This window comes from Mobula birostris, chromosome 31 (assembly GCF_030028105.1).
Source record: "Mobula birostris isolate sMobBir1 chromosome 31, sMobBir1.hap1, whole genome shotgun sequence".
In the NCBI taxonomy this organism is placed as follows: Eukaryota; Metazoa; Chordata; class Chondrichthyes; order Myliobatiformes; family Myliobatidae; genus Mobula; species Mobula birostris.
This window is the reverse complement of record NC_092400.1, coordinates 33,479,639-33,506,606: the sequence shown is the minus strand read 5'-3', so window position 1 is coordinate 33,506,606 and position 26,968 is coordinate 33,479,639. Positions and strand designations below refer to the sequence as shown.

The 26,968-nt window shown below is 43.3% G+C and overlaps 1 protein-coding gene across 2 annotated transcripts; it reads left to right on the top strand.

Annotated features, from left to right (window-relative positions):
- Window positions 1-607: 607 nt before the first annotated feature.
- LOC140190841 (uncharacterized) lies at window positions 608-26,526 on the top strand. 2 transcript variants are annotated; one of them, XM_072247726.1, is made up of 3 exons: window positions 608-1,094; window positions 10,687-10,742; window positions 22,007-26,526. In XM_072247726.1, the coding sequence occupies exon 3, from the start codon at window positions 22,035-22,037 to the stop codon at window positions 23,067-23,069; it is 1,035 nt and encodes a 344-aa protein (XP_072103827.1). In that variant the 5' UTR covers window positions 608-1,094; window positions 10,687-10,742; window positions 22,007-22,034; the 3' UTR covers window positions 23,070-26,526. The 2 variants fall into 2 exon arrangements, with proteins under 2 accessions (XP_072103827.1, XP_072103826.1); XM_072247725.1 differs by lacking the exon at window positions 10,687-10,742.
- Window positions 26,527-26,968: the final 442 nt, after the last annotated feature.

Sequence of the window (26,968 nt, the reverse complement as noted above, 5' to 3'; positions counted from 1 at the left end):
CGTACTCAAGATCTATATCTTTTAGACACCTCTGCTACATTGCGTGGAGCGCTAAACTAATGAAGTTCCTTTGAAATGAAGGGAATACTGCAACCAACTAATTCATTGTGATAAAGATCGGATAATCTGCATTTAGAAGCATTAATTGAGAAATAAATATTGGCTAGCACACTGCATGAAGCATTCCGGTCCTTCCTTGAATCAATGTGATCTGCCTTCTGATTTAGACCCTGGATTTTTATCGCTTCTTGCAGAAAGGGAGTACCTCTGGCAGTGTGGAGCTCCCTCAGTGCTGCACAGGAGACTGGGCTATGTGCTGAAGTCTTTGAAAAGCAGCTCAAACCCACTGTGTCCTGTTTCATAGGTGAGAGAACCACTACAAGAGTCCCAGTTCTAATGCTGGCCACTCATTTAAAGCAAAGAACAAGAAATCTGATAAAACAGTTCACCCCCACTAGTGTTAGAGTCCAGAAATAACTCGCTATCTGTTACATACAATACATTCCATCACTCAGACTAATTATTTCCTTCTCATTTATTTACAGAACATTGAGACAAACTTTCTTTCTTTTGGAGGGCAAGTTGAAAAAAATATTGACAACAGGATCTGCTCCTGCTTATCTTTTCTGTTTGCAACCAGTTATTCACTTTGCTTAGACTCTTCTGTTACACAGCCTCGAGGTCTCCCCTCCCACCACCCTCCCTCCCTACAGTTTCCTCAGCTGCACAAAGCAAGCGTTCTGGTCTCAGTGCAGCGGACAAAGGTCTGACAGGAAGTCTGCTGCTGAAGAATATTGCATCCCCGCAGCGCACTCCCCACATTAAACTCCAGGCTAATGAAAACAATCTGTTGAGGAAGAGAGAGCGCGAGTAAGAGAGAGAAAGAGAGAACGAGAGCAGAGAGGAGAGAGATCACAAGCCTTATTCCCAACTGATGGCAGGAGGAAATTAAACACAAGAGGAAGCTATTGCAAGACCAAAGACTGAGAAGTACGGTGACTTCTGCCAACTTTGTCCTTTACCTCCAAGAGCTCCTTCGTAGAAGCCGCTTGCTGAGAGGACGCTTATTTCATCCAAACCAGTAGCTCAACACGGTAAGTTTAAATTGATAATGGTATTTGTTTGAACCGCTATGAACTACAGCACAAGCAAAGATTTTTTTCTCTCTCTCTCACTCTATCCCTTGTCTCCAGCTGCAACAAATTATCTTTTGACCACTGTGATGAAGTTTACTGCACAGTCAGCCTTGATTTAATCTGGCAATGGTGTTTCACAGAAGGAAAGAAAACACTTTACAGAATTTTCTTTCTTGCTGTTTACCATCTCCTCTCCTCAACCCCCACGTTTCAATTTCTGTTTGACGTTCTGCAAACTTAAAGATATGAATTTTCAGCTAAATATGGCTAGAAACACTCCCTTCTGCTCTGTTCAGGAACATTATGAAGTCAATTGTGAATCACTTTTTATGATTCTCCCACTTATAAGAAGTCTTCATCGGGCATTGTTCTTCACTGAAATATCTCCTCAGCCACTAGCAAGCGATGGGCAATGGTGATCGTGCACCATAAAGAAGGGCTCTCCAGGATATTAGTAAACTGCATTAAAAAACAGACTGAGTGATAGAAATCTGAAATGGCTGGAAGGAGGTAGAAAGGAGTGAACAACCTTCTAGCTTTGTTTTGATTTTCTGCCTCAAGGACTCTTCAAATGTTTTTTTTCTTTTCCTTCATTTCTTGCTGCATTTTCTTTCAGTCATGCTGGTTTCTCTCTATTCACACATTCCTGTCCTTCTTTCTCTTCCTACCCCTCTCCCTTTTTGCTTCTCAAATAGATTTTTCGGCTCGAGGATCATTTTCCCTCATTTCCCTCTCCTCCCACACTGCCTCTTCTCCGATGTCTCTCTCCATTGTCTTCTGTTCTTTGCTTGTAAAAACTGTCAGATAAACTGACTGAGGTTATGCAGTTAGTCCACCTAATCAGACCCAGACAGTGGGTACTATATTTCATGATAAAACACACCTTGACCTGCAGAGAGATTGATTTCCTTTGCATCTTCTGGTCGGTAGAATGGGAAACATCATGTTGCTCGTGACTGAGCACAACAAGAAAGCTCACAGAACAGCATAACGCTGTACCTCAACTCGAGGCCAATAACCACTGGCCAGATCATTGATAGAAGCTTCCAGGCACGTTAAACACTTTGAGACAGATACAGGTGTGAAGAGGGCCAGTGAACCACACTGGGAAAATCAGTTTCCATATTGATGCATCAAGATTTTCTTCTCAAGTGGCCGTTACAGGGGTGATCTGGGATGGTGGCCCGACCTTGCCATGTTCATGGTGAATCATCTCTGCTACCTTTGGAGGTCTTCTGAAGGCCTTCAGGACACAGATTATTTGAAGGAGACAGAGGCCTTGTGCTGATTGTCCAATTTTACCTGTTTGGATTTCTTTCTGTTGGCCACTCTCAGAAGCCAAGGGATGAAAGGCTGACTACCAAGAGGAGCCAGTGACTCCGTCACACAGCTCACAACATCCCTGGGGATCTTTCACTTGCCACCTCCTAGCAGCTATGCAGGCAAGATTGTGAAGCTGGTGAGCGGGCAGTTGGAAAGTGATATTGCTTCCCGGTCACTTCAAGCCCCAGGAGAGTGCAGCTGCTCCTTATCCATCTTTGCTGGCTTCGTCCATTATTACTGCCATTCCCTGATGTTAGGTCTTGGTGAACCAAAGGGAGCGGTTGGGGTTAGAATGGAAGCAAGAACCCCATCTGAATGGTCAATAAATGAGTATCCCAGAACCTTCCTGGGCATACTCTGTACCCTCTGATCTCACCTGCCTTCTTCTTCAGCTAGCCCTGCTTTTATTTCTCCCTTGTCTCCAGCTCAGCTCTGAACAACAGTCCTGACAGAAGCTGTACCCTGAAAATCTGGTCCGTCTGTTAAACAAGCAGAATGTTTAATTCTAAATACAATGGCTTCATGTTGGTCAGTTCAATAGCAAATTATGTGATCATATGAGCATCCTTGGACCTATTTCCTGATTTTCTCCAATTTATAACATTAAGTAGGAACTGGAGGCCATTCCACCCATCGATTCTGCTCCACCATTCAACAGGATCTTGGACGATCCAACATTACTCATGTCCACCTTTCTGCCCTTTCCCCAGAATTTTAATTCTCTTACAGATAGAAAATCCATCTCAGACTCAAGAATTGTGTCGTACAGTTCTCAGTGGCAAGGAGTTCACAAGGCTCACAACCCTCTGATAAAAGAAACCCTTTCTCATCTCAGTCTTAAACGATCACTTCTTAACTTTGATTGTATGCGCTCGAGTCTTCCAACGAGAGGGAACATTCTCTCAACGGTTACCCGACAAGCTTCCTAAGAATCTTACATGTTTCAAAAAAGAAACTCTTCTCATTCTTCCAAATTCCGAGGAGGAGAGCCCCAGCTGTTGTACCCTTCCCAACAGAACAATCCTTCATACATGGGACCATCTCAATGAAATAATATCTCTATAATCATCTCCAGTGAAGTAATATCTCTACTTAGACAGGAGGCCAAAAACTGCTTGCTGACCCTAGAAAAAGGCTCAGAAACATCTTGTACATTACCAAAATCAGAATGAAGTTGTAAAATTTATTGTTTTATAGCAGCCATACAGTGCAATCATTAAAAAATTGCTGTAAGTTATAATAAGAAATTGGGTATATTTAAAGTGGATGTTAATAGGTTCTTAACTACTAAGGATGTCAAAAGATTACAGGGAGAAGGCAGAAGAATGGGGATAAGATAATAAATCAGCCATGATGGTACATTTCTACCAAAGGAGGTGTAAGGTGTTCCTTCCCTCCACTAGCCTATAGGTCATTTTTGGACAAGGTGTAGCACCTGCTTAGCACCCGATCAGGGTCATGTGAGGTCAAGAGAGCAGATCGTCGTATGAGCGGCCGGTACATATCACAAGTCCTGGTTATGCCACCACTGATGCCAGGCAGACTATTTCTGAAGAGTATTGATAATGACACTGCCCAGAAAGAGGAAATGGCAATCCACTTCTGCAGAAAAAATTGCAAAGAACAATCATGGTCGTGGAAAGAACATGATCGCCTACATCATACAACAAAGCACATAATGATGGTGCATGGAGCAAACTTGATGGGCTGAATAGCCTAATTCTGCTCCTATATCTTATGCCTTGTGTCTTATGTCAGAATTGAAGTAGTGCTCATGAGTTCATGATTCATTCAGAAATCTGATGCTGGAGGGGAAGAACCTATCGCTAAAATGTAAAACGACCAAACTTAGAAATTCAACCCCTTGAAATAACCTATTCGCCTTCTCTGTTGCTGCTGTGCTTGTGGGCTGGGTTTCTATTCTCATGCACAAGAACCCTGGATCCCTTTGTACTGCAGCTTTCTGCAGGTTTTCTCCATTTACTGATATTCCTGGAGAATTGCTCTTCCTTCCAAGGTGAACAACATCACGTTTTCTGAAATTATACTCCACTCGACAGCATTTTCCTCAATCAGCCTTTCTTTGTAAGTTGTTTCCTCCCCAGAATTTGCTCCAGCACAAATTCACTTACTTCCACGTTGAGGGTAATGCAGTTGACGCGGTGTGTGTGGACTTACGAAGGCCTTTGATAAGATCCGACACACGACAGGTTTCACAAACACATGGTAAAAAGGAGAAGTTGGCCGAGAAACAGACAACAGAAGGCTGTGTTAAATCGTTGCTTTCTGATCTAGAGGAAGGCAAACAGTGGCATCCCCCGGGGACCAGTGTTGGGGCAATTGCCTGTTTAGATTTAGACTTGGCGGAACAAACCAAGGCTTCTAAATTAGCAGACAGGACTGTGGGCTCTGAAGCATAGATTGCAGGTGGAGATGAACAGGATGCTGGTGTGACAGTTGTGCGGTAGAGGATACGACTGCGTAGAGGATACAACTCACACAAAAGTGCTGGAGGAACTCAGCAGGTCAGGCAACATCTCTGGAAAAGTAGACGTTTCGGGCTCAGACCCTTCATCAGGAATGGGAAAAGGATGAGGTTAGATCAAGGTGAGGGGAGGAAAGGAAGAAGTACAAGGTGTTTCACTTTAAGGGTTGTTGATGGCAGTGAATCTCAGGCCTATGGAGAGCTCCTCTATCCAATGTGGGAAATCAGGGACTGTGGCAACTATTTGTGTAGGAAGTGTATCCAGTTGCAGCTACAATCTAGATGCATTCACCATAAGATATAAGAGCAGAAATAGGCCATTTGGCCCATCGAGTGTGCTCCACCATTTCATCATGGCTGATCCATTTCCCTCTCAGCCCCAGACTCCTGTCTTCTCCCCGTATCCCTTCATGCCCTGACTGATCAAAAATCTAGCCACCTCTGCCGTAAACGTACTCAGCGACGTGGCCTGCACCAACGAATGCCAGAGATTCAGCACTCTCTGGCTAAAGAAATTCCTCCTCATCTCTGTTCTAAATGGACGTCCCTCTATTCTGAGGCTGTGTCCTCTGGTCTTAGACTCTCCCCACCGTAGGAAACAACACTCGACAGGTTTTAACTAGGCCCCCGCTCATTCTTCTGAATTCTAGTGAATACAGGCCCAATTCACTGTGGACCATCCATGCCACTGAGACGTACATGGGTATCAGTTCCATGAAGGCAAGGCAGGAATGGGTGACCACCAGGCAGGGTAGGGGAAGGTGGATAATGCAGGAATCTCCTGCCACCATACACTTCCAAACAGATACATTATTTGGGATACTGATGAGGGATAATATTTCATTTATTTGTCTGGTGATACAGCATAGAACAGGCACTTCTGGAGACGGATGGTATCAATGAACAGAGGAGTAAGTCCAACACGGTGTGTTGCCCCCTGGTGTTGGTATTAAGGAACGGCTGCAGAACATTTTGAAGGGGAAGGGAGAGGTTGCATTCTGACCAGTTAGAGGGAACAAGGCTGAAAAATGAATTCTAGGAGTTAGGATAAACTAAAAGGCAGGACCTCAAAGATTAGTTGCAGTGACAAGTGTTAGTGAGTTGTGAAGTGCAACAGGGCAACGGGCCAGACCTGCTGCAGGAGGAAGTGATTTACGTTTGTGAGGCGCCAGAACGAGTCCTGGCAAAGGTGGGCCCTGTACGAGCAAGACCCAGGCGGGAGTGTGACTGATGTCCTCATGGTGGTTGGTGCCACTGGGGATGGTTTGAAGTAGAATGGCAGGGGGTGGAGAACTACCCCGGAAGTGTAGGGAATGAGACACAAGGACAGAAAGTAAAGAGTCGAACGCAAACACAGAGGCATGGAGATCAAGGCTGAAAGGACACGAAGGCCACAGCACAGCAAAAGTAAAAAACAAAACGGTATTCCCAAAGGCTTTGTATCTTAATACATGAGGCATTTGTAATAAGGTACATGAAGTAATGACATAATTAAAAGTAAACAGGCATGATCTAATACCCACAATGGAGATAAGGTGAAGGTGGATCAAAGTTAGCAACTTGATATTCAGGGATACTTGATTTTTAAGAAGGACATACAGGAAGGAGAGGTGGTGGGCTATCATTGCTAACAAGTATAGTTGTGAGCGATGACTTGGAGGGAAGATGTGGAGTGTTATTGTGTGGAGATTAAAAACAGGAAAACAAAGACGACACTGGTAGGAGTGGTGTATAGATGCCCAAACAGTGGCCACCCTGGAGGAAAGGGACAAATCAACAAGTAATGGAGCATGTAAACAAAGCACACGTTAACTGTAGAAAACCTTAATCTTCAAGTAATTAAATAGATTCACAGAATGCACTCAATATAATTTTCTAGAAACAATACATTATAGGGCCAGCTAGGGAATAGATTACTTCGGATCTGGTCATGGTTAATGAAGAAGCTTTGATAAATTACCTTAAAATCCTCTAGAATTAGTAATCATGGCACGATATAATTTTGTATTCAGCTCGGAAGTGAGAAAGTGGGGAAACAACTGAATTTAACTTAAAGGGATAGAGTTGGCTAAAGTGGATTGAGCAGATAGAATAATTACTGATAATTAATAATTATTACTAATTACTGACTGTGGATGATCAGCCATGATCACAGTGAGTGGTGGTGCTGGCTCGAAGGGCTGAATGGCCTACTCCTGCACCTATTGTCTATTGTCTAATAGAAGAAAATAGGTAAGTGGTGGCAGAAGCTTAAGGAGGTAATTTATAACTCTCAGCAGAGTTTATCCCAAAATAAAAGAAAGTCTCTAAGAGAGGAATGAACTAACTTTGGCTAACCAAGGAATTAGGGAGGGTATTAGTTGAAAGAAAACTGCTTAAGAGGTGAAAATTGGCAGTGGACCTGAAAACTAGGATAAATTTTAACTTGCAAAGACAATATTTTGTATATTAGTTATGATAATGTTTTGGTTTACGCGCTATGTTTTGTGGGTGCACCATGGTCTGGAGGAACATAGTTTCACTTGGTTGTATATATGTGCAGTCAGATGACAATAAACATGAACTTGAAATTAAAATGGTAAAAAGGAGATAGAAAATAAACTATGAGAACGAAGCAGCCAGATTAATTATGGGGAACCAGGAAATCTCAGAGGTTTTAAACAGATACCCTGTTCAGTCTTTCTATTGGACAAATCTTCAAAGATCCCATGAATCTGTAGGCTGCTACCTCCCCAGGCCCAGAAGGCTTGCATTTTGCAATCTTCTGAAGTGTCCACTGAGGCTGCAACAATCCAAATCTCCTTAGATTCCCGAAAATGCTCTAGCTCTACTTGCAGGTATATTGCACAGTCACAGTGTACTTAGAATTGTGCTTTGGAGAAGGAGTCAATTCTGTCCACTTTGTAAATACTAGCTTCTTAGAAGAGCAAATTACTAGTCCCACACCTTTCTCATTGTCAGTGCAACTGTATCCTTATTAAGCACAGAGAATTCCAGGAGGGATCAATTTTGTGTCAATCACGTGCAAAAAGTAAAGAGGCTTCAGGCATTTCCCTGAGTCTGAGGATTGCTGGTTACACCCCATCCTAAAGGTCTGAACTCAAATCTCTGACGGAGATGTCACTAATTGGAAGGGACGTCAAACTGCAGCCTTATCTGCCCTGCCAGAGGGTCATAAGAGGTCCTGTGGAAAAGGAAGAGAATTATACCTACATTTACACCTGACCGTCATCATCATTATGTGCTGTGTTGTATGCTGTAGGCGATCATGGTGACCATGATTGTTCTTGGAAAACTTTTCGACAGAAGTAGTTTGCCATTGCCTTCTTCTCTGGGCAGTGTCTTTACAAGATTCGTGACCCTGGCCGTTATCAATACTTTTCAGAGATTGTCTGCCGGGCGTCAGTGGTCACGTAACCAGGACTTGTGATGTGCACCAGCTGCTTATACAACCAGCCACTACCTGCCCCATGGCTTCACCTGACCCTGATCAGGGGGTTAAGCAAGTGCTGCACCTTGTCTGAGGGTCAGCTGCGGGTTAGTGGAGGGAAGGAGCGCCTTACATCTCCTTTGGTAGAGACGTATCTCCACCCCACCACCACTGATCAGCATCATCAAAACACATGATCCGTTTTCATATTGCATAGAATCTCCAGAGTGTTTCAAGACATGCTGAGGATGTGAAAGGCGGTGTAGTAGTGAAAGTCTCTTTACTTATTGCTCTTCAAGGGTTCCAGATCATGTAAGTGGTCTTAATTGCCAGGATTCTTTCTTGATGAGACATTCCACAAGAATGAAACCCAGCAACGCTCATTAACAGGCTCAGTGTACCCTCATAGACTGAATCTGGGGAATGGGACTAAGCTTAGCAACTCTCTGGACAGAGATAACACAACCACAAGACCTCTTCTTTCCTCTGAGATTCCACAATTCTGTGAACTCGTGCCTCCCAATCTACAGAATGGTTATTGTGTTATATTTTTGAATCAAACCCCTGTTTCGTCTGATTGACTGAGCTCATCTGTGCTTGCTATGTATCGCTAGGGTTTTTTATTTTATTAAGGCAACTTTTTCTGAGCTATGGCACGATAATTGATTGGGATTAATTCCAATCGATCGGGGTGGCACAGTGACATTGAGGTTAACGTAACAGTATTACCTTGCTGGTGACCTGGATTCAGTACCGACGCTCTCCGTAAGGAGTTTGTACGTTCTCCCCATAACTGCGGGGTTTCCTCTGGGCGCTCTGGTTTCCTCCCACGTTAGGAAGATTTACAGGACCATAGGTTAACTGGCCAGGTGGGTGTAATTGGGGGGTGTGGGCTCGTTGGGCCAGAAGGGCCAGTTACCGCACTGTATCTCTAAATACGGAATAATTAAATAATTGAAGAGTTCCGATAAAGGCCTCATTCATTTAGGGGCTGAGTGGTCTCTTGACCAGCAGTACGATCAGCATGATTCATGGAACCATACAGCTTCACAGCAGGGAAACAGGCCCCTGGCCCAATTCACCCATGCCAACCAGATTGTCTACCCACTTGCCTGCAACTGGCCCACATCTCTCTAAAACTTTGCTCTCCATCTAAATACATTCTAAACCTTGCAATGCAAGATCCCAGCTACATTAATGAAAGCATTTGTTCCTCTCCTGTCCTAAAGCGCGTTTCTCAAAAACGTTTAATTTAGAGGCAAGTATCCAACTCAGTACAAGTATCAACAGGGAGGTTAAAATACTTATTTTTTTCTACAAGGTAAATTACAAAATCTTCAGAATATATTGCTGTCTTTACAAAGGTCATTAGTAATGTTTGGTAAAGCCCCCAGCTGCACAATAAATGAGGAGCTTAATTAACATTACGAGGTCAAATATAACAGAATGATTTAGGACTAACTAGTACACTACATATTTCTGCTTTCAACTTTTGAACTAATTTTATAGAAATCAACTTAATTGGCTTAAAATAAATCTCTCTATTTTTTGCTTTAAGTCACACATTGGTCTTTAGACTCCACTTCAAAGTTGGGGAAGCAGAAGTAGATCTGGTTTTGCATTCTGCTGCCTTTTGGCTTTGTATATCCTCTGGAGGTAGACAACCGATGATTGTTTTGTGTAGATAGCTTATTCAGAAAGTGCTTGGCTACAGCCTTTGAAACACTAGTGGCCCAACACAGATCCATTGCTTGTGGAGTCAACTGGCTTGATCCAAGCACCCCTACTACTCTCCTTTACCCAGTCGCTCCCTGTCCCCTTGACTGCTTCATTAAATTTATCTATATTCTATCACTGCACAGGTTGAAATTTCTGGACAGTTTAATAATGTGTTGGAGTGTAGAACGCTACTTAACATTTGTATGCACTGCCTCCTATTTTACATTTGCTTCCCCCTCTCACTCCTCTTCTTTCCTTTTCCTCTCTCTGTCTCAGTAATTATCAGTTCCATTTTATTTAGAGATACAGCACAGAACAGGCCCTTCCTGTCCAACAAGCTCAGCAACACTGGCCTAGTCACAGGACAATTTACAAAGATCAACTAACCTACTAACCCGCACGTCTTTGGACTGTGGGAGGAAACCAGAGCACCCAGAGGAAGCCTACGTGTTCATGTGCAAACTCCTTGGAGACGGTGCTGGAATTGAGCTCTGTACTCGGGAACACCCTGAGCTGAAATAGCATTGTGCTAACCACTGTGCTACCGTGGCTCATTCCTCTTAGATGTGTTCTTATTTCTTTTGTTTTCTCAGTGACACCTCTACTCCCTCTCATTCTACGTCCATCACAGAATATCCGCCATTATCCGGTAAGCAAGTCTCTGGGTCGCCCCTTTATTTTTTGCTCTTTCTATAATGACTTGAGCATTTGCTCCTTGCTAATCTTCTCCCTTCCTGTTTCTTTCACTGCTCTCTTTCATTGGTTCTCCGTCTCTTTCCTTCCATCTTTCCTAATCGCTTGATTTGTCTCTTCCCCACTTACTTTATCACACACAAGCTTTCTCCACTCTCTTTTGTGACACCATTTATTTTATTGTGGCCCATTTTTTCCCCCTTGTGCTCACTCACCCTCCTATCCCTTTTCTCTCTGTTTCGTGTGTTATCCTTCTTTTAACTCCTCCTCCCTCACTAGGTCAAATGAAAATATTAACCATGACGATCTAAGCACCTGAGGCACAGAAGAGACTTGGGAGCCCCTGTGCAGGATTCCCTAAAGGTTAATTTGCAGGTTGAGTCAGTGGGGAGGAAGACAAATGCAATGTTAGCGTTCATTTTGAGATGATTAGAATATAAAAGCTAGAATGTAATGTTAAAGTTTGATAAGACACTGATGAGGCCTCAGTTGCAGTATTGTGAGCAGCTTTGGGCCCATTATCTAAGAAAGGATGACCTCGGAGAGGTCACAAAGATGATGCCAGGATTGAAAGGCTTGTCATATGAGGGACATTTGATAGCTCTAGGCCTCTTCTCACTGGAATTCAGAAGAATGAGGGGAGAGCTCATTGAAACCTATCAAATGTTGAAAGGCCTCAAAAGAGTAAACTTGAAGAGGATGTTTTCTAGAAGACCAGAGGACACAGCTTCATTATTGAGGGACATCCTTTTAGAACAGAGATGGGGAGGAATTTCTTTAGCCAGAGAGTGGTGAATCTGTGGAACTCATTGCCACAGGAGGCCAAGTCATTGGGTATATTTAAGACAGAGATTGATAGATTTTTGATTAGTCAGGGTACGAAGGGATACAGGGAGAAGGTGGGAGATTGGGGCTGAGAGGGAAATTGGATCAGCCATGATGAAATGGTGGAGCAGACTCGATGGCCCAAATGGCCTAATTCTGCTCCTACATCTTAAGGTGTTTTGGACTTATCATGGGGATATTCCGTACAACCATATCCTGGCTGTGTGGTCACATCGCCAAGCTGGCCTCCTGGAATGTTTGGAATCTGCTATAGCTCCACAGATTCGCAGAAAGATGATGACAGTTTCTACTAAATTAATCAAACCTTTGACCTTTTTTCACCTTTCTTTCTGAAGAGTGGCCCTTTATAATTCCTGGTGCTTCGAGGCCCATTTACAACTCAGCATGGGGCTTTATAATAAATCATTTTCCAAGCTTTGTGTGGTCTTTTTATTTTCCACTTTTCTCAAGTTAAGTAAGAAAACAAGATCTGCTGCAAGCTAAAATAAACGGATTGAGCTTGGGATCCAATTTATCTTTTTTTTAAATCTGCTCTGGCTATCTGAAGTAAAACCATATGTGCTGCTGTTTTCCCAGAAGCGCTGTCCAAGAATGTGAGAAATCCCACTTGATCCGGTGTCTGACAAGGTAGCAGCCTCCTGGGGATTGGTTTCCTCTAATTATTCTTCCTTCCTGTCCTGGGATGCCGAGATTGTAGTCTGGAATCGTAGTCCCTTTTACCCCGGGGCACTTGCTAACTCATCCAAGTGGATTTTCTTTATGCACAATGGGAATATTCACTTTACCAAAGAATTCATCCCATAATCTGTAAATTCACTTTGATTGGTGACCAAGATGGCCAAGCTTGTTGCCAGTACTGCATTGTGCTAACCACTGAGATACCATGCTGCCCCAGTATACGAGCTCCTGGGTGGAAAATAAGGTTTGACTGGACAGGAAACAGTGAACTAGTGTCTATTTTTCTGATCGGGACGATGAGGTGATGTGACACCGTGAGCAGAGCCGCAGACATAACTTTGTACAACGAATGTAAATGAAGCTCCAGAGATGTGGTTGCTAATATTCGCAACAACACAGTATAGGTAAGGAAGTCAGTCGTCCAAAGAGATATGGATAGGCTGAATGGTAGCACGGGGATCTGGCAAATGGAATTCCATGTAGGAAAATATAAAGTTGACCAAATAAAAACAAGTCTTATCCGAAGGGTGAAAGATTACAGAGTTTCTAGAGACTGAGGGATCTGGGCATCTCAGTGCATGACCCCAAAATGGCTAGTACACTGGTGCAGCAAGTAATCAGATGAATAAAAAGAATATTATAGTTTATTATTAGAAAAATGAAATATAATTGAATACAGTCTACTGGGCACTGGTGAGATGAGACCAGGAAATTCTGTACACTGTGTGTGTGTATATATTATATATATATAATTATACACACACACACACACACACACGTGTGCACACATATATCATCATCATATGCCATGACATAGGCAATCATGGTCTTTCCATGACTATGATTGTTCTTGGCAATTTTTTTCTACAGAAATGGTTTGCTATTGCCTCCTTCTGGACAGTGTCTTTACAAGACGGGTGACCCCAGCCATTATCAATACTCTTCAGAGATTGTCTGCCTGGCATCAGTGGTCGCATAACCAGGACTTGTGATGTGCACCAGCTGCTCGTACGACCATCCACCACCTGCTCCCATGGGTTCACGTGACCCTGATCGGGGGCTAAGCAGGTGATACACCTTGCACGAGGGTGACCTGCAGGATAGCGGAGGGAAGGAGCACCTTTGGTAGAGATGCAGCTCCACCCTGTCACCCACACACACATATAATATTAGTCCCTTATTTATGGAAGAATGTTAGTACATTGGAAGCAGTTCAGCTGAGCTAATATATGAAATAGATAGTTGCCTATGAGGGACGTTTGGACAGGTTGGGCATGTACCCACAAAAGTGAGAGGCAACTTCATTTATAAGATTGTTTAAGATAGTGAGAGATCCAGGCAGGGTGGGTGTGGAGAGTACCTATGAAAGAATCCGGAACTGGTAGTCTGCGTTAAAAGGTAAGGGATCAACCATTAAAGACAGATGAATCACTAGGATGCTGGTCTTTGGGACTTTCTTCTTGCTAAAGCAGTGGGAACAGAAAGGCACGGATGCTAGATAGATCCGAGTACTGCTTGTGAAGAGATACTGGGATAGGTGGAAATGTGGATGTTAAATCAACTGGAATTGGATCAGCTGGTCCTGGTGCAGGAGTTTTGACCTGAAACCTTGATATTTCCTTTGCTCCTCACCGTTCCTCCAGTAGATTGTGTGTTTTTCCTGATTCCAGCACGGGCTAGGAATCAACTCGCCTTTCCCCTCACTGAGTTCCTCCAGCAGATTGTGAGTTTTTCCTGATTGGAGCATCTGCAGTCTCTTGTGTCAGCTAGGATTTTATTCAACGGCAGAACAGTCTCGATGGGATGAATGGCCTGCTGCCACTCCGTTTGTTTGGCTCTATCTCTGAGCTACTCACTGTGTAAATATTTCTTCTACACCACTGTAGATGCTCAGTCACTGAATTTATTGAAGGCTGAATGAAATACATATTGGTAGAGAAACTGAGTAAGTCAGGCAGTAGAGGAAGAGGGGGAGTCAATCAGAAACATGGACCATCCATTGTTGCCTGATCTGCCAGGTTCTTCCAGCAGCACATTCTTCTTGCTCCAGATTAGTCTCCACCGTCCTTTGTGCCTTTTATTCAAGGCTGTATTGATGGACTTTCAAACTGTAGGAACGGGCAGGAGACTGACATAAGACACAAGATGATTCACTCCGCAGTACTCAGCTGCGTGACACTCTACAATGGCATGAAAAACATTTAGTTATTCACAGCGTGGTTGGGCCTGGAACGCCTTGCCTGGTAGAAAACAGATTTGGTGCAACTTTCAAAAAGGGAATTGGATTAGAATTAGAAGATAGAAAATTATTTTATTTGTCACATATACATCAAAACATATAGTGAAATACGTTGTTTGCATCAAGGACCAATACTGTCTGAGGCTATGCTGGGCACACCATGCCTCATGCACCCAGACAGTCGGACGGCAACTTACCAACCCTAATCCATCCATCTCTGGAATGTGGGAGGAAACCAGAGCACCTGGAGGAAACCAACCGGTCATGGGGAGAACGTACAAATCTTTTGCAAATGGCAGTGGGAATTGAACCCTAATCGCTGGCATTGCAAACTGTTGCATTAACCGCTACATTATCATGCACCCCATTATCTGAAGGAAATGGGAAAAGCTTCGGGGATATGGAAAACTGCCTCCGAGTGGGATGAGTCGGATTGCTCCCATGCACAGTCTGTCACACACGTATTGGGCTGAACAGTCTCCTTTTTGACATATCGCTCAGTGATTTCTTAAAGACAAACAAGGCTCCTGTGTATATTTTAAATTTGCAAGTGAAATTTGTTCCCTTTCAAATTTTCTGTCTGTCCGCCAGATCAGGAGCTGCTGTAGAGTATCCCTGTGTCGTTGAATTCATGGCACAGAGATTGGGACTTCCGGGAGCAAGAAACTGCAAATGCTGGAAATCAAAAATGAAAGCAGGAAAATCTTAGTGAAGAGCGAAACTGAGTTATGACTCAGGACATTTATTTGTCCAGGCCCTGTGGCTTTAAACTTTTCTGAAATGCCTTTGTTTTCACTTTTCTCTTTTGACTGCTTCCAGTTTCCACCATCCATCCTCAGCATTATTTTAAACTCTGCTGTTTAAAATATTATTTTTAACTCAGGCTGTTGGTTATTGGCCACTGGAGGCCCAAATGGGCAGTCAGGAGTTCGGTTCAGTGCACACTCTCCAGGTGCAGGCAAAGTACAATTATTAATGACTCTCGTAACAACACACAGAAGATTGATAGTAAGTAATTCACCGGCCCCAAATGATAAAGTAACTGTGACCAGATTAGGTTGTTTTTCTGTTAGGTTAGGGTTACTATAGGAATCAATGGTTCAATTTAATATCAGAGAATGTATACAGTATATAACCTGAAATCCTTACTCCTCACAGACATCCACAAAATGGAGAGAAAAAAAACCCAAAGAATGAATGACAGAAGATGTTAGAACCCCAAAGCCCCCCTCCTCCCTCCCACACACAAGCAGTAGCAAAAGCATCAACTCCCCCTCTCCCCCAACTTGCTCCGGCCAAAGCATCAAATGCCCCCCCCCCACCACCCACCCACCGTGCAAGCAATAGCAGAGTCCCCAGAGACCATGGCATTTTCTCATTTTCTGCTCTCGTCAAACACTTTTTGTTGGTCTAACAGACTGAGCAAGTGACAGTCCTAAAGGACGGATAATCCTGAAACGGGCCACTAAGTCCAAGTATGTGGAGGACACACTGTGGAGAGATTTCATCTTTCCCCATGGCCCCCGAGGTTCTACACGGTGATACACCTAGACAGAAGCTCAGACTCTGCTGCAGCCCAGTGTCTGTGAGGGTCCTTCGTTCTGGTTGGATTGGTTTCACTTGATGTTGCAGTGTTGACCGCATTTGGCGACTAGCTTTCAGACGTTTCATCACCAGTCAAGGTGCTTCTTTCTGGGAGGGTTTGCATTTATATAGCAACCTGTTTGCTTGCCTCGGTCCTGATTGGCTGCCCCTTCAGCTGACCTATAAATTCTATTGGCTTGTGTTTCTTTGGCTTTTTTTGTGTCTCTGCTTGGCCACAACTATTTCTCAGCTCACATGCATGTGTTGAATGCTGACAGATCGGAAGTCACCAGCAATAAGAGCAAGCATTTTCCACGCATTTTCGATGAATCTACAACACACTGTTTGGAACTGAGTTCTCGCTGTTGTTTATTTTAATTGACTTCAATTGTGATTAAACAAAATGGGGAAAGAAAAATTGTCACCCATTTCACACCATGGCCAAAATAGTATCTGGATTTTGCTTGCCAGACCAGTATTTAATGCTGATTACTGCCTTTGCATTGACTTGCTGCTTCTGGGAGTAGTTACGTGACCACCACTATGTGGGTCTGAAGTCACATATAGACCTGACCAAGTTTATACAGCAGATTTCACTCCCCAAAAAGATGTCAGTCTATATATGGGTATATGCCCATAAGAAAATGAATCTCAAACTTGTATATGGTGACATATATGTACTTTGATAATAAAACTCACTTTGAATTTCAAAGATTCGCAAGGCATGCAGCAGGGAACAGTAGAGGCAGCTCAGTAGTGTAGAGGTTAGGCAATGCTTTACAGTAGCCACAATCATCAGTCGGGGTTCAATTTCCACTGATGACTGTAAGAACATTCTCCACATGACTGCACAGGTTTCCCCCTGGAGCTCCTGTTTCCTCCCACATTCCAAAGACGTACAAGTTAGGGTTAGAGAGTGAGCATGCTATGTTGGTGCCAGAAACATGGGGACACTGCTGCCCCCAGCATAATCCTTGGACTGTGTTGGTCATCAATACAAATGATGTATTTCACTGTATGTTTCAATGTCATCATTATCATCACCACCACGTGCCGTGTCGTATGATGTTGGCAACCACGGTCTCATGACCATGATTGTTCTTGTCAAATTTTTCTACAGAAGTGGTTTGCCATCGCCTTCTTCTGAGCAGTGTCTTTACAAGATAGGTGATCCCAGCCATCATCTTTCTTTTCAAATCTTTTTTAGTATTATTATCTAAAATTAACAAGAGTACATCGAAGTAGGCAATACTTACAATGTCTCAAGAAAAAAAATAGTATTTTAAAGATTGAAAAAATTTTGGTGACCAAAAAAAACCCCTACTAAACAAGAAAAAGTGAGAAAGAAAAAACCCCATTAGGTGTTCAACCCTGGAGCCATGCGCCATACAAAAAGCTTCTAAAGATAAACATCAAACTGCCATCCAGAAAAAAACCAAATATTTACAATTAGATCATGGAGGAAATCTATCAATTAACTCAAATGATAGTAACGAGCAAATTAACCCCATTTTTTCTCAAAATCAAACATAGGTTCAAAAGTTCGACTTCTAATTTTCTCCAAACTAAGACATAGCATCACTTGAGAGAACCATTGTGACAAAATAGCCCTCCTAGCTATCAATGTAACAAATGCAATAATATGTTGGTCAGACAAAGAAACACCACAGATACTTTGAGGAATTATTCCAAAAAGACAGTTAATTTGTTAGGTTGTAAATTAATTTTAAGTGCTTTAGAAATTGTAGAAAAAACTGACTTCCAGAACTGTTCCAGTATAGAACAAGACCAAAGCATACATGTCAGTGTAGCTCAGTTTTACATCTATCACAATAATTATCAACATTAGGAAACATTTTAGACAATCTCTCCTTCGTCAAATAGTAATGATGTACAATTTTAAATTGAATCAGTGAATGACTAGCACAAATCGAAGAAGAGTTAACCAAATTCAGAATCTGCATCCAGTCTTCCATCATAAAAGTCAAATTAAGTTCCTTTTCCCAATCTTGTTTAATCTTAAATAAAGGACGCTTATCCCATTGTAATAGTAAATTATAAATTCTTCCAACGGAACCCTTCATTAAAGGGCTCATACTTGTAATAGTATCTAACAAGTAGGCATCCAAAATGTAAGGAAAATTACTTAAATATTTTTGTAAGAAATGTCTAACTTGAAGGTATTATAAAAAGTGTATGAAAAAGAATATTTATCAACTAATTGTTCAAAATACATCAGTCTATCTTCTTTAAATAAATCCAGTAAAGAATTAATATCTTTATTTTTCCAAAGTAAAAAAATTGGATCACTCAAAGAAGGCTTAAAAAAGTAATTTCAATAGATTAAGCTACAAAGTTTAAATTTTTTAAGATGAAAAATATTACAGAACTGGAGCCAAGTTTGTAAAGAATGCTTAATCACAGGATATAAATTTAAATTGGCAACTTTAGCTAATTGCATAGGTAAAGCAGCTCCCAATAATGAGGTTAAATAAAACTGTTTCACAGCTTTCAATTCCAAATCTACCCAAATTGGCCGATCGTTCTTATCAACCCAGTGTAACCAAAAGGACACGTATCGCACATTAACAGCCCAGTAATACATTCTTAAATTAGGCAAAACGAGACCTCCATCCTTTTTCAACTTTCGTAAGTGATATTTACTAATTCTTGGTCTTTTATTATTCCAAATAAAAGATAAAATAATAGAATCAATCCGATCAAAAAACTTCTTAGTCAGAAAAACAGGGATATTCTGAAATAAATATAAAAATTTTGGTAAAATCATCATTTTGACTATACGGATGCGACCAACAAGTGAAAATGTAAGTGGGTTCCATCTACTAAATAAATATTTCATAGAATCCATCAAGGGAACAAAATTAGCTTTATAAAGATCCTTATATTTTTTAGTGATTATAACACCTAAATATCTAAAGGAATCCGTGACTTTGAAAGGAGTGTTATCACTGATGACTGTAAGAACGTTCTCCACATGACTGCACGGGTTTCCCCCTGGAGCTCCTGTTTCCTCCCACATTCCAAAGATGTACGGGTTAGGGTTAGAGAGCGAGCGTGCTATGTTGGTGCCAGAAACATGGGGACACTTGCGGGCTGCCCCCAGCACAATCTTTGGACTGTGTTGGTCATCAACATAAATGACGTATTTCACTGTATGTTTCAATGTCATCATTATCATCACCATCACGTGCCATGTCGTATGATGTTGGCAACCACAGTCTCATGACCATGATTGTTCTTGGCAAATTTTTCTACAGAAGTGGTTTGCCATCGCCTTCTTCTGGGCAGTGTCTTTCCAAGATGGGTGATCCCAGCCATTATCAATACCCTTCAGAGATTGTCTGCCTGGCGTCAGTGGTCTCATAACCAGGACTTGTGAAGATCATAAGATCGTAAGGCATAAGAGCAGAATTAGGCCATTCAGCTCATTGAGTCTACTCCGCCATTCCATCATGGCTGATCCCGGATCCCACTCAAACCCATACACCTACCTTCTCGCCATATTCTTTGATACCCTGACCGATAAGGAAACTATCAACTTACACCTTAAATATACCCACGGACTTGGCCTTCAACACAGTCTGTGTCAGAGCATTCCACAGATTTGCCACTCTCTGGCTGAAAAAAATTCCTCCTTACCTCTGTTCTAAAAGGTTGCCCCTCAGATTTGAGGCTGTGCCTTCTAGTCCTGGATATCCCCAATGGAAACATCCTTTCCACATCCACCCTATCTAATCCTTGCAATGAGATCCCCCTACATTCTTCTAAATTCCAGTGAGTGCAGGCCCAAAGCTGCCAAACGCTCCTCATATGTTAACCCCTTCATTCCTGGAGCCATCCGCGTGAACCTCCTCTGAACCCTCTCCAATGACATCGCATCTTTCTGAGATACGGGGCCCAAATCTGTTGACAATACTCCAACTGCGGCCCGACTAGTGTCTACAAAGCTTCAGTGTTAGCTCCTTGCTTTTATATTCTATTCACCTTGAAATAAATACCAGCATTGCATCTGCCTTCTTTACCACAGACTTAACCTTTTGGGAGTCTTGCATGGGGACTCCTAAGTCCCTCTGTACCTCTGATGTTTGAACCTTTTCCCCACTTAGATAATAGTCCGCACTATTGTTCCTTTTACCAAAATGTATTATCATACATTTCCCAACACTGTATTCCATCTGCCACTTTTTTGCACATTCTTCCAATTTGTCTAGGTCCTGCTGCAATCACATTGCTTCCTCGGCACTATCTACCCCTCCACCTATCTTCGTATCATCTGCAAACTTTGCCACAAAGCCATCAATTCCATTATCCAAATCATTGACAAACAATGTGAAAAGTAGCGGTCCCAATACTGACCCTAAGGAACAACACTGAGGAACTAGCAGCCAACCAGAAAAATCCCCCCTTTATGCCCACTCGTTGCCTCCTGTCTGTCAAAAGATTTACCATGATGCTGCCTGGCTTAGATGGTATGTTCTGTGAAGAGAGGTTTTTTTCCTTCTGGAGCAGCAGCAGCTGAAGAGACCTGATAGACGCTTATACAGTGATGAGAGGCATAGATACAGTAGACAGCTAGTATCACTTTTCCAGGGTTGAAATGTTTAATGATAAATGTAGGCATTTAAAGAGAGAGTGGGAAAGTTCAAAGATAATTTTTGGGGCAAAGTTTCTACACAGGTTGTGATGGGCCTGAAATGAAGGCAGCTACAGTAGAGGCATTTATGAGAGTCTTAGATAAGCACATGAATATTCAATAGTTCCTTTTAATATCAGAGAATGTACACAGTATACGACCTGAAATTCTTACTCTTCACAGACATTCACAAAACAGAAGAAAAACCCCAAAGAATGAATGACAGGAAATGTTAAATCCCCAAAGCCTCCCCTCCCCCCTCCCCCTCCCCTCCCCCTCCTCCTCCCCATCCCCCTCCTCCTCCCCTCCTCCTCCCCCTCCTCCTCCCTCCTCCCCCTCCTCCCCCTCCCCTCTCTCCTCCTCTCTCCTCCCCTCCTCCCTCTCCCCCTCCCCCTCCCTCCTCTCTCCTCCTCCCCTTCCCCCCTCCCCTCCTCCCCTCCCCTCCTCTCCTCCTCCCCTCCTCCCCCTCTCCCCCTCCCCCTCCTCCCCCCTCCCCTCCCTCCTCCCCCCCCCGTGATGATCTGAAGTCCATCACAAAAACTACTGCCCATCCCAACAGTTCAATGTCCCAACACTTCAATATCTCAACACTTGGAATATTTAGAGATTGGAGCGATATGGTCTATGTGCAGGCAGAAGGGATTAGTTTAATTAGGCATTGTCACACTAATTAGTTCAGCACAACATTGTGGGCCAAAGGTTTGCCACTGTGCTGTACCATTTGTTCTGCATTCAAATACAGCCTTTACACCTTAAAAAGGAGCAAGGATTTCATTATCAACTTCTTCCACCTTTTTAATCGAGGACTGCTTGGGAAAGTGAGAACAAACTTCGTCCCAGCTGAGACCAGGTAATTCAGCATGTTACCATAACGCAGCCCTGAGGCATGCCTGTGCAGCTTCCCAATGAAAAAACTACAATGTTTAATCTCAGGACCTTTTCAAAAGTATTGATAGAGTATTATACTACAGATGCAATAAAACTTAAAGAAAATGTTTTAACTGATCAGCAGGCCAGGCAGCATCCTTGGAGAAGAAATAGAGCTGTTGTTTCAGGCTGATGAACTTTCATCAACACATTTGCCTAAACTCTGAGTCGTTTCTCTCCCCTGTGATGCTGTCTCACTGATGAGCCTTTCCTGGTATTTATTGCTTTGAACAAATATAGATGCACTCTTTAAATTTTAATCTGCTGCTTTGTTCTTTTCCTGCTTCACTAGACCTTGGACCCGCCTGTGGAAGTCAACAATGGCCATTTGGTTGATCTTATTACAGCTTGTTCTTGCGATCATGGGCCGGTGTACGCCAATGCCCCCCTTCAATGCTACCAACAGTACATTGATGTCTCCTAAAGAAGCATCTGGTACTTCTGAAGCTGAAGTCATGAGTGCCAATGTGTCATCTTTTAACAGTGAAGTCTCAACAAAAGTTGGCATGACCAGTGTAAACTACACATCCCTCCCTGACGTTACCCTTTCCAAGCCTCCCCTCATCAGCACAATTATAATGGGGTTTATTTCGCAGTACATGGTTTTCATCATCATTATTGCAGCCACTCTGGTCTTACTGCTGATCGTTGTATGCACCGTCATATTCACGAAGCTACGCAAGGGTTCGGCTTACTACCCGTCCTCTTTCCCCACAAAAAAGTACGTGGATGAGCAGGACAAAAGGGGTTCCAGCAAGAACTTTGAGGAGGTCACTGGGATGGTCAGTGGCGAGCCTAGAGAGGACACGGTCAACTCCACGGAGCAGCTGCAAAGCGACATCCTCTCCGCGAACCACAACCTCAAAAAGAAGGCACCATCCAAGGGTGAGGAGAGGCAAGAGGTCGGTGCCTCAGGAAAGGGAGAGCCCAATCAAGCGGAGGGCAAGGAGGGCAGGGACAGGACAGGTCCAGAGGCAGGAACCAATGAGGAAGGCCAGATGTCTGACAGCAACACTGCCAGAGAGCCTGAAAAGGACCGGAATGAAAAATCAACAGAGCAGGAAGACAAGAAGGGAGGGATTGAAGGAGCAGAGAAGGAGAAGGATAAAATGGAGTTGGAAACTGGAGTGGCCCTGGGACACAGCTTGCAACAGCCGTCCAGCCAAGCTGCTGATAAACCACATTTTGATGCAGATGCAGCCTCAGACAAAGCAGGTGAAGCTGCTGGCCAGGAGCCAAAGGAAGTCAAGTTTGCTGAGCAGGGTGTAAGTGAATCATCCAGTGTTGCTGATCATTGCAAGGACCTCGAGGACACCCCACTGATCTTGAAGCCCAGTGACACCGGAGCTCTCTAACCGACCAACCACAGGCCGAATCAATATCAGATTGACGCAAGGATTACTTGAATGTTGCCCACACAGAGAATTTTCTCAGCTTATATCAATGCCACTCATTTTCAAGCAGATGCTTTCAAAAACATATTTTTCAATAGTAGAATATGCAAGAGAAACTTTTTCAGGAAAATATAAACTGTGGAAAAAAAGCAAGGTTCTATTACTTCTCTTAATGTTACCCCACACCTGTAAGATTAAACTTTGGTTCCCTCTATATCAAGAGGAAAATAATTAACATAAAACTTGGATAATCTAAACTATATAAATAGCGCTTACTTTAACCACCTTAAACAATTGTGGGCTTGATTAACAGAGATGATGCTTTAAATTGGAAGAATGTTCAGTCAGGTCACCCACAAGTCAAAACTTCATTGTTAACTTAAACTTAGAAATATTTCAGTTGTGCTGCCACCAATCTCCCTCATTATTAACTAAATTTCATCCACCCAGCTTGATACTTACAGCTAGCCGGTGGTGTAACGGCATCTGCCTCAGACTTCGAAGTGAGTGGTCCTGGGTTCGAATCCGGCCATCTCCTTGCTCGTTTTCCATCTGTGCTGGGTTGAGCATCGAGCTAGCAACTCAGCCTCACAAAAAAACAGAAAATGCTAAAGAAATGGCAAACATGCTGCCCAATAAACCACAGGGTGCAGAGAGGGTCAACAACAATAACTAGATACTTGAAGCCAACTTTGAACCCCTGCTTCTAAATCCATCTGGGCTCAGAGAGAAGCCCAACAGTTTCCTGGCCCCCTCAAATCTTCCTGCAAACTGGAATTTAGTGAATAAAGATCTTCCTCATCTCTCCAAATTGTTCACGTATCAGGTTAAGGGAACAGATCCGTAGATAAGGTCCATTCATAGAACTTCCAAAGAAGTCATTTGTCAAAAAAGCAGCTAGATAATATCATTTCTCAAAATCGAAGAACTGCTGGATGTTTTAGCCTTGCATCGGCAGGACCCAAAACTTCAAATGATTTTTTTTTATCTATCACAACATTGGATAATTTAGTCCTAACACAAGTGCCCATGGATTGGAAAAGCTCAATTCAAAGAATTCTTTTTTTTAATTGATTGTTCAGGCAGGATCTGAACAAAATTAAACATATAGTGACTAATTGGGGTGAAGCTCCTTGAAGGAAACTTAAAGCTTGTCAGACTGAGTTGCAACAGCCAATCATATAGCTTGAGCACAACTCTTTCATTTTAGCGGTAACTTTAGCCAAGTGGTCTACATTACTTGTTTTTTTTTAGTAAAACTAGACACCATGTGACAAATGCTCTGAAATCTACCGGAATCCAAACATGCTGGGTTCTTCATGTGTGTGGAGTGAGCAATTCAGAGTGTTTTCAGCTGCAGGGTGAACCCAGTGCCAGTACAATTGAGGTGCTATGGTGGTAGGCTTAATCAGTAATCACCTATTCACTTCCTCACTTACTGCCCATTACGCCAATGGTGCTTGGGGTTGCAATGAAGGTCTTCCATCTCTGTCATACTGTCGCACACAGATATAGGAGCATTCGTCATTGCTGTTTTTGTAATAATTTTTTTTTGACCAGTCAGGGTCGTTAACCCTGAGCTGAACCCCCGATCCTGTAGGACTGGTGGACCACTCTTGGTCTGGCCTCTATCCTTTGACCTGTTTGGTGTGGGTGACCCTCAAAGCATAAAACCCTGACTCCAGCCAACACAGCCCTCCAGGTCACTGAGGCACGCAAGCCTCCAAACCACGGCAAGGTTGTGGTCCTCTTGGAAGGGATCACCTATTAGCAACCTGTAAGTTTGGGGAGTCAGCCACGACCACAATCCAATGGTTTCATGTTCAGGAACTTTTTTAAAAATTATGTTTTGTAAGGCTGGCAAACTTCTGGGACATTGGGCTCTTGTTCTGCTATGGAGAGCTTGGCATCCAGCTCTGAAATGAGGAGTGCTGTCTGTGGTCCGAGTTATATTTTACTTTCCCCTTTCCCCATACAGTCATTATGTGCTGTGTCGTATGACGTAGGCTGTGTCCCATGACCATGATTGTTCTTGGCAAATTTTTCCACAGACGTGGTTTGCCTTTGCTGTCTTCTGTCTTTACAAGATGTGTGACCCCAGCTATTGTCAATACTCTTCAGGGACACCTGCTTCCATGGCTTCACGTGACCCTGATCGAGGGGCCAAGCAGGTCTTCACCTTGTCCGAGGGTGACCTGTAGGCTAGTGGGGGGAAGGAGCACCTTATGCCTCCTTTGGTAGAGACATATAGCCACCTTACCACCTGCATAGAGCACTACGGCACAAAAACAGGCCCTTCAGCCCATCTAGCCTGTGCCAAACTGTTATCCTGCCTAGTCCCATTGACTCGCACCTAGACCATAGCTCTCTATACCTCTCCCATTCATGCGCTTATCCTCATTTCTCTTAAATGTTGCAGTCAGACCCACACCCACCTCCTCCGCTGACATCTCCTTCCACACTTGCACCTCTCTCTGACTGAAAAAGTTCCCTCTCAGGTTCCCCTTAAAGATTTCACCTTTCACCCTTAATCTATCACCTCTAGCTCTGGTGTCACCCAACCGGAGTGGAAAAAGCTTGTTTTTATTTGTCTTATCTATAACACTTGTAATTTTGTATACCTCTTCAAAATCTCCCCTCAATGCCCAGCCCATGGGTGCTGCAGTCTTTGCCTCGTCCTTCCCAGGACAGCTCGTGCTGGGACAGCATGCAAGTGCAGACCTGGAATATCAGGGAAAGGAAAGCAAAATGTAAATATTGGAAATCCTGAGATTCACAGCATGTTGTCACTTTCAGATTACAGTGGAGGGTGAGCTAGCTTTGCCCACTCTGGGCAGACGCCCTACTCCTGCCTTTATTATTCTGAAGGAAGCTCATGCAGATAATCAGTACAGTTTACATCTGTTTTGCCATCTACAATTACACTGGTCATTTTTAAAACAGCGAATGCCCCCTTCCAATTTTGATCGTTCTTCCACCAGCCTTCCGCCTCCTGTTCCCAGTGATGCTCAGCCTCCAAGGGATCTATACTTGGAATAACCCAGTGGGTGGTGGTGTGGTGTGGCTGAGGGGGAGGAGGAGAAGATATGGAAGGGGTCACCTGCAGCGAGAGCTTTTCAGCCTTCTTCACCCCCACCCTCCCCCAAGAAACCATTGAGCCTCTCCCCCTTTCTACAGGGGGTGTCAAGTACTAAGTGTGTGAGGCTGTGGCGCATTGAACTTTGTGACCCGCACACACCCTCCCAGGATGTCCAACCCTAACTACACCTCCGTTGTCCTGCACTGAGGATCTCACACAACACACAGAGCTGGTCAACATGAACTTTTCTGTGTAATGCTTTTTTTTTGTTGAGTTTTAAGATCGATGTAGTGGAACTTACTGCTGGCTATATGCAATAATAAATCATTTTTAATAAAACAAGAGCTTTCCTTTCTTTTATACATATATTTTCTAATCATCCTGGGTTCCATTCCTACAGTCCTCCTTTAGCTCGCCCCCAGGGACCTTCCTTCTGTGCAGGGCTTTGAAAATCATTCTACATGCAAGTTTGGTGAGCTGTTGTCCCTCTGACCAACCTGAAATCAAATGAGTGGCCTAACTGAGGTCATCCCAAAAGCACAAGTCAGGGATTAAACCCACGGTGGTCCTAACAGGGACCTCTTTTCCACACTGAGCCATCAGGAATTCAAAGGTTCAAACATTCATTTATCATCAAAGTACAACTCTGAGATTCATCTTCTCCAGATAGCCATGAAACAAAGAAACACCATGGATGTCATTCAAGAAAAACCTCAAACCCACTCCCCTGCAAAAAAGAACAGCAACGTGACTATCAACCCCCAACACACCTCGCCCCATC